Raw genomic sequence first — 8,402 nt, 5'->3', positions numbered from 1 at the left:
TATATATATATATATATATATATATATATATATATATATATGCACACATATATATTTCTTAAGCCTAGTACTTATTATATCGGGCCCTTTTGCCAAACTGCTAAATTACAGGGACATAAAAAACACTAACATCAGTTGTCATGCAGTAATGGTGGGAGACAAAGACAGACACAAAGACACACATAAATATACACATGACATAGAGCTATGCTCAAAGCATCACAGTCTCTCCTTTCAGCAAGTAGCAAGCTAATAAATTTCTTGTGCACATTGTCAAAATGAGTAAAAAAACCAGATGTTCAGATAAGCAATCTTGCTTTTCAACCTACTACATCTAAACCTCTCTTTTTTTCAGCGCAGATCATAATTACCTTATTAATTCATTTCATTATTTTGTCTTTTCTTTGTACACCTATGTAAACACAGTCTTATCTTCCATGCTGTATCATCATCATCATCATCATCATCATCATCATCATTTAATGTCCGCTTTCCATGCTGGCATGGGTTGGACGGTTTGAGTGAGGACTGATGAGCCAGAGGCTGCACCAGACTCAATCTGATCTGGCAAAGTTTCTACAACTGGATTCCCTTCCTAATGCCAAGCACTCTGAGAGTATAGTGGGTGCTTTTACATGCTACCAGCATGAGGGCCAGTTCTGGCAACGACCATGTTCAAAAGGTGTTTTTTACATGCTACCTGCACAGGAGCCAGTCTGGCGGTACTGGCATTGACCACACTCAAATGGTGCTTTTTACGTGCTACCTGCTACCATGCTCAAATGTTCTTTTTCACGTACCAGTAAAACAATGCTGGGAACAATCAAGCTCGAATGGTGCTTTTCACGAGTCACCGGCACAGGAGCCAATCCATGGCCCTCGCAACGATCATACTCGGATGTGCTTTTAAAGTTCCACTGGCACAAGTGCCAATCAGGCGGTACTGTCATCAGCTACATCAGTGATTCTGAGTTTGATTTCACTTGCCTCAATAGATCTTCACAAGCAAAGTTTATTGTCCAATGAATGAGGGGTATCCATAAGTGGGCTGGTTACACCCTCTGGCATAGGCCATGGGCTATGGTCTCATTTGGCTTGTTGGGTCTTCTCAAGCACAGCATATCTCCAAAGGTCTCGGTCACTAGTCAATGCCTCGGTAAGGCCTAATGTTCAAAGGTCAAGCTTCACCACCTCATCCCAAGTTTTCCTGGGTCTACCTCTTCCACAGGTTCCCGCAATTGCTAGTGTGTGATACTTTTTCACACAGCTGTCCTCATTCATTCGCAACACATGACCATACCATCGCAATTGTCTCTCTTCCACATCACATCTGATGCTTCTTATATCCAACTTTTCTCTCAAGGCACTTACACCCTGTCATGTATGCACACTGACATTACACATCCAGCAGAGCATACTGGCTTCATTCCTTGCAAACTTACGCATGTCCTCAGCAGTCATGGCCCATGTTTCACTGCCATGTAGCATGGCTGTTCATACACATGCACCATACAGTCTACCTTTTACTCTGAGCGAGAGACAAGGGCCTCTCGCTCAGAGTAAAATGTAGACTGTAGCTATATATACATATATACATATATATACATATATACATATATATACATATATACATATATCATCATCATCATCATCATCATCGTTTAACGTCCGCTTTCCATGCTAGCATGGGTTGGACGACTTGACTGAGGACTGGTGAAACCGGATGGCAACACCAGGCTCCAATCTAATTTGGCAGAGTTTCTACAGCTGGATGCCCTTCCTAACACCAACCACTCAGAGAGTGTAGTTGTATATATATATATATATATATATATACAGCAGCTATATATACATATATATACAATGGGCTTCTTTGAGTTTCCATCTACCAAATCCACTCACATGGCTTTGGAGTTGGTGCAAGGGCCTATAGTAGAAGACTCTTGCTCAAGGTGCTATGTAATGGGACTGAATCTGGAACCATGAGGTTCAAAAACAAACTTCTTGCCAAACAATTAGACATGGAAAAAATCTGAAAGAACAAAACAATGAAATCGTAATTTAATTATACTTAACTCTTTTATCTGCATATGCTAACCAGCGTGCCCCTAATGCAATTGGGTTGATGTTCGGTCCTGGGCAAGGATAGCAGTCTGAAAAATGATGGAAAATCATGATTAGTCCTTAAATATTGATCCTATATTTATTCATATAGGATCAATAGAAATAACTACAGGGGTATCAAACTGCTGGATTAGGTGATGAAGGTCATGGAGAGAGTCGTAGCCCAACTAATTAGGGAGAGAGTCCGCTTAGATGAGATGCAGTTCGGTTTTGTGCCTGGTAGAAGCACCACTGATGCTATATTTCTGGTATGGCAACTGCAGGAGAAATACCTAGTCAAAGATAAACCTCTATATTTGGCTTTTGTGGACTTGGAGAAGGTTTTGACAGGGTCCCCTGATCCCTTATCTGGTGGGCGATACAGAAACTGGGTACTGACGAATGGTTAATAAAGGCTGTACAGACCCTATACAGAAATGCCGTCAGTAGGGTTAGGATTGGAAATGAGTATGGTGAAGAATTCTGGGTAGAAGTAGGGGTCCACCAAGGATCAAACCTCAGCCCCCTTCTATTTACCATAGCCCTCCAAGCAATAACAGAGGAATTCAAGACAGGTTGCCCCTGGGAACTCCTCTATGCTGATGACCTGGACTCATAGCAGAGTCACTACCAGAACTAGAGAAGAAATTTCAGGTTTGGAAGCAAGGTTTAGAATCGAAGGGCCTTAGAGTCAATGTTGCAAAGACTAAAGTTCTAGTAAGAAGGAAGGCGAACACATCACACACCCCTGCTTGATTTGTAGAAAAGCTGTAGGTAGAAATTCCATAAGATGTACCCAGTGTAAGCTATGGACACATAAGAGGTGCAGCAACATCAAAGGAAGATTAACCGGGAAGATAGCTTTCACATGCAGCAGATGCACAGGGGCAATAAACACCGCAGATGCACAGGGGCAATAAACACCACAGATGCTCAGAAAACAGACTCCATTACATGTCAGGGGGAGAAACTAGAAGTGGTTGATAGCTTCTGTTACCTAGGTGACCAAGTCTGTAGTGGGGGTGGATGCTCAGAGAGTGTTACCACTAGAATAAGCTTAGCTTCTACCCCTACTGGTGACAAAGAGCCTCTGGCTCAGAGTGAAAGGCAGATTATATGATGCATGTTTGCGAACTGCCATGCTTCACAGCAGTGAAACATGGGCCATGACTGCTGAAGACATGCATAGGCTCAAAAGAAATGAAGCTAGCATGATCCGCTGGAAGTGTAATGTCAGTGTGCACATACGACAGAGTGTAAGCGTCCTGAGAGAAATGTTGGACATAAGAAGCATCGGATGTGGCATGCAAGAGAGACGTTTGTGCTGGTATGGTCATATACTATGGATGGATGAAGAGAGATGTGTGAATAAGTGCCACTCCCAAACAGTTGAAGGAATCCGGAGTAGAGGTAAACCTAGGAAAACATGGGATGAGGTGGTGAAGACCGAGAACTCTGGAAATATGCTGTGATTGCGAAGACCTGGCAAATAAAGTGAGTTTACGGCTGCATCCTACACCAGTTTTGCATAACCAGCCCTAGCCCATTCAAAAGTACCTAGGATCATAGGGCGACCTGCTGTGCTTGAGGAAACCTATTGAGTCAAGTACATCAACATCAAAATGAAAATCAAATGGAAATTATAGTTGTGAAACCCATGCTGGTGGCACATAAAAAGCACCATCCAAACATGGCCGATGCTAGCACTGCCTTGACTGGCTTCCATGTCGGTAGCACATAAAACTCACCAGCCAATCGTGGTTGTTGCCAGCCTCCTCTGGCCTTTGTGCAGGTGGCACATAAAAAGCACCATCCGAACATGGCTGATGCCAGCACCGCCTCGACTGGCTTCCATGTCAGTGACACGTAAAAGGAACGCACTGATCATGGCCATTGCCAGCCTCCTGTGGCCCCTGTGCTGGTGGCACGTAAAAAGCATCCACTACACTCACGGAGTGGTTGGCATTAGGAAGGGCATCCAGCTGTAGAAACACTGCCAGATCAGACTGGAGCCTGGTGCAGCCTCCTGGCCTCCCAGACCCCAGTCGAACCATCCAACCCATGCTAGCATGGAAAACGGACGTTAAACGATGATGATGATGATGATGAAAAGTATAAAAAAAGTTGTTGGAACTTTCTTTTAAATCTAATACATTTACTTACTTGTGATCCAAAATAGTTGACGGAATTGGCAAGCTTCAAAAACAGCCATTTTCTCTGCAAAAACTGTTATAACAACCCTGTGAAAATGTTGGAGGAATTAATAAAAAGTTATAAAAACAATATAACACAATCAACAAGTAGTAATTTCAAATTTCAGTACAAGGCTAGCGATTTCACGTGGCGCTACACATTTTTCCTGGCTAACAATTCTGCCAGCTCACTGTTTTAATGATAATAAATAATAATATCAGACAGACAGTACTTTATGCAATATTACTTGGAACTGCACACATATTGTGCAAAGCACTATCTACCTGAGGTCCTTGTTGTGACTTGACAGTACAAACTCCCTGTAAACACAAAATCTTCAATCAACAACATCACGATATTGGATACTGTGCAATGTCTTAAATAATAATAATAATAATAATAAAAGTAGTAGTAGTAGTAGTAGTAGTAGTAGTAGTAGTAGTAGTAGTAGTAGTAGTAGTAGTAGTAGTAATAGGCCAGATATAGTTGTCAGAGATCATGAAGTAAAAATATGCTTTCTAATTGATGTATCAATACCAGCAGATAGCAACCTTTCTCTAAAAGAAATGGAGAAACTTTGAAAATACAAAGACCTGGAAATAGAGGTAACTCGAATGTGGAGTCTAAAAACAGAAATAATTCCTATCATAGTAGGTGCCTTAGGTATAATAAAAAAATATTCAGACAAATACATAACAAAAACACCAGGACTTACAAATATATATAACATACAGAAAATTGCACTACTGGGTACTGCACACATCCTACGCAAAACACTTTCAATACAGTAACCATAAGAGCACCACAGCAAACCACAGTACATACCCAAAGCACACAGAGCTGTGCTTGGTAGTGAAGTGAAAACATGCTATAAAAATAAAACTACTGAATAATAATAATGATAGAGCAAGTATAAAGATATTGAAATAGAAATTAGCAAAATGTGGAGCCAGAAGACAAAAACAATACCAGGTGCCCTTGGAATGATAGCAATAGGGGCTGATTGCTACCTAGCTCAGATACCAGAAAACCCCAAAATGAGAGAAATGCAAAAGACAGTGCTCATGGGAACTGCCCATATCCTACGCAAAATACTGTCTATGTAATCTCAAATTTTAAAACGTACTCATAATTTTCTTAAGGTTTCTTAAACATTCTCTAGAACAACACTATGTACAAAACTAAATGTATGGCACCCTAGGCATAACACCAATATGAACTTCTAACTTGTCTCTTGAGGTCTCTTGGTGAGACTTGGAGCCAACTTGCACAAATGTAAAGCAAAAGTCAAACATAAAATAATAATAATAACAATAACAATAATAATAATGAAACCATTGATCATGTTGTCTCCATATGCAGTCTTTTTGTGCCTACAAAATATCTCAACAGGCATGATGGAGCTGCACAATATATTCACTGGGTAATTTGCAAAAACCTGGACTTGCCCCATGATAAAAACTGGTGGGAATAAAAACCAACTCCAGTGCTTGAAAATGATCACATCTCCCTCCTCTGAAACTTCGCCATTCAAACTGACAGAAAGAAAGATGCAAATAGGCCAGACATCATTTTGAAAGACTTCAGACAAAAATCATGCCTCCTCATTGATATGATTGTCCCGATCAATATAAACATATGTCAAGACCTACCAAAAACTAGCAACTATAAAGATCTTGAAATAGAAATTAGTAAAATGTGGAACCTGAAGACTAAAACAATACTTGTTGTCATAGCTGCCCTAGGAATGATAGCAAAAGGGGCTGATTGCTACCTAGCTCAGATACCAGGAAACCCCAGAATGGCAGATATTCAAAAGATAGTACTCATGGGAACTGTCCATATCCTACGCAAAATACTGTCTAAGTAATCTCAAATTTTAAAACATACTCATAATTTTCTTATGGTTTCTTAAACATTCTCTAGAACAACACTTTGTACAGAACCAAATATATGGCACCCTAGGCATAACACCAACATGAACTTTTAACTTGCCTCTTATTTACATTATTTACATTTGACGGATATTTGTCCTCATCTTGTTTGCTGTAAACACGACGTTTTGGCTGATATACCCTCCACAGCCTTCATCAGGTGTCTTGGGGAAATTTCGAACCTGGGTTCTCATTCCTAAGGTATTTTTCAATGTTGTTATTATTATTGTTATTATTATTCTTCTTCTTATTATTATTATTATTCAAGTCACTGCCTGGAATTGAACTCGGAATCTATGGGTTAGTAGCCTGCACTCTTAACCACTACGCTATATACCCGTGGGCTACTAACTCCAAGATTCCGAGTTCGATTCCAGGCAGTGACCTGAATAATAATAATAATAATAATAATAATAATAATAATAATAATAATAATAATAACAACAACAACAACATCGAAAAATACCTTAGGAATGAGAACCAAGGTTCAAAATTTCCACAAGATACCTGATGAAAGTTGGAGGATCTGTCAGCCGAAACATTGGCTAACAACAAACAAGATGAGGACAAATATCCATCTAATGTAAATAATTCCTCATTTCTTAAATATAGAACTGCGTTGTTGTCTCTTGAATTCTCTGGGTGAGACTTGGAGCCAACTTGTACAAATGTAAAGCAAAAGTCAAACAAAAAATAATAATAATAATAATAATAATAATGATAATAATAATAATCCTTTCTTCTCAAGGTACAAAGCTTGAATTTTTGCAGGAGGGGGACTAGTCAATTAAATTGACCCCAGTGTTTCACTGGTACTTATTTTATCAACCCCAAAATGATGAAAGGAATTTGAACTCTGAACATGAAGCCAGACAAAATACTGCTAAGCATTTTACCCAGCATGCTAATGATTCTGCCAGCTCACCACCTTAATTAATGCTAATATTGATTTCTAGTTTTGACACAAGGCCAGTAAATTCGAGGGAGGGGTTAAGACAATTACAACATCCCCAGTGTTCAACTTGTACTTATTTTATCAATTCCAAGAGGATGGAGGGCAAAGTCGACCTGCGTGGAATTTGAACTCAGAGCATAAAAGCGGACAAAATTCCACTAGGAATTTTGCCCAGCATAGCAATCACCATGTAATTGGGTAAACAAAATGCTTGAATATCAAGGCATATAAGCCCCCAATGGAGAAAATTTGGGGCTTATATGCCTGAATATTTAACTATTTTGTTTAGCCAGTACACTAAAATAATTTCAAGTGATGCTCCAGCATGGTCACAGTTAAATGATTGAAACAGGCAAAAAAATATGATACTCACCGAGCATTGCATTCAACATTTTGTATTGGCAGCGTTTTAAAAGACAAACTGTGGCATTCTTCACCGGTTTTCAATGACACTAATCTTGCAGAGCAATAGGATTGACATGAGCTGTAGGTGTGAGAAGGAAAGAAGAAACAGAAAACAATAGAAGGAGCATAGCACAAAGGCAAGATGTGCAGCAGATGCACTTGGGACATGAAGAAATAATTATTATTTTATAAGAGCATTGTATTATTAGGTTGTCAAGAAAGTTCTTGTGGTTTTTAACCTTTAAATTCAAATGCACATATCTCGGCTCAAACAAAACTTTATTGATTGAAATAAACACCATCAGAATCAACACACTTTTGTCAATGCGAAACAAGTTTATTTATGCCAATAGCATCAAAATCCTGCATTCAGGTGGCAACGAAGTCATTGAAGGCGTGTTTGACATTGTCTTGGTTTTTGAAGCATTTCTCATGCAGGAAGTTGTCGAGATGCTTGAAAAAGTGGTAGTCGGTAGGCGAGAGGTCTGGTGAGTATGGCAGATGAGTCAGAGTTTCGTAGCCCAATTCGTTCAACTTCTGCAGGGTCAGTCGTGCGATGTGCGGCAGAGCATTGTCATGGAGAAGAATTGGTCCTTTACTATTGACCAATGCTGGCTATTGTTGGAGTTTCTTATGCATTTCATCCAATTGCTGACAGTACTTCTCTGCCGTAATGGTTTCGCCTGGATCCAAAAAGCTGTGATGGATGAGACCAGCCGCAGACTACCAAACAATCACCATGATGTTCTTTTGGTGCAACTTTGGCTTCGGGAAGTGAGCTTCGTCACCGTCCGACTACTGAGCTGAGCATC

General features: G+C 39.8%; 1 protein-coding gene across 1 annotated transcript in view; it reads right to left on the bottom strand.

Annotated features, from left to right (window-relative positions):
- Positions 1 to 8,402, bottom strand: part of LOC106875506 (BCAS3 microtubule associated cell migration factor) — a gene marked incomplete at its 3' end in the record, with an annotated part of 62,988 nt that overhangs the window by 41,399 nt on the left and 13,187 nt on the right. The window contains exons 7-9 of the mRNA XM_052966807.1: positions 7,559 to 7,669; positions 4,267 to 4,343; positions 2,077 to 2,153 (exon numbers count right to left, since the gene is read on the bottom strand). Of these exons, the coding sequence (XP_052822767.1) occupies positions 2,077 to 2,153; positions 4,267 to 4,343; positions 7,559 to 7,669 (265 nt within the window). The remainder of the gene's footprint in view (positions 1 to 2,076; positions 2,154 to 4,266; positions 4,344 to 7,558; positions 7,670 to 8,402) is intronic.

Source organism: Octopus bimaculoides, chromosome 3 (assembly GCF_001194135.2).
Source record: "Octopus bimaculoides isolate UCB-OBI-ISO-001 chromosome 3, ASM119413v2, whole genome shotgun sequence".
NCBI lineage: Eukaryota > Metazoa > Mollusca > Cephalopoda > Octopoda > Octopodidae > Octopus > Octopus bimaculoides.
The sequence above is the reverse complement of the archived record's forward strand: the minus strand, read 5'-3'. Positions and strand labels throughout refer to the sequence as shown.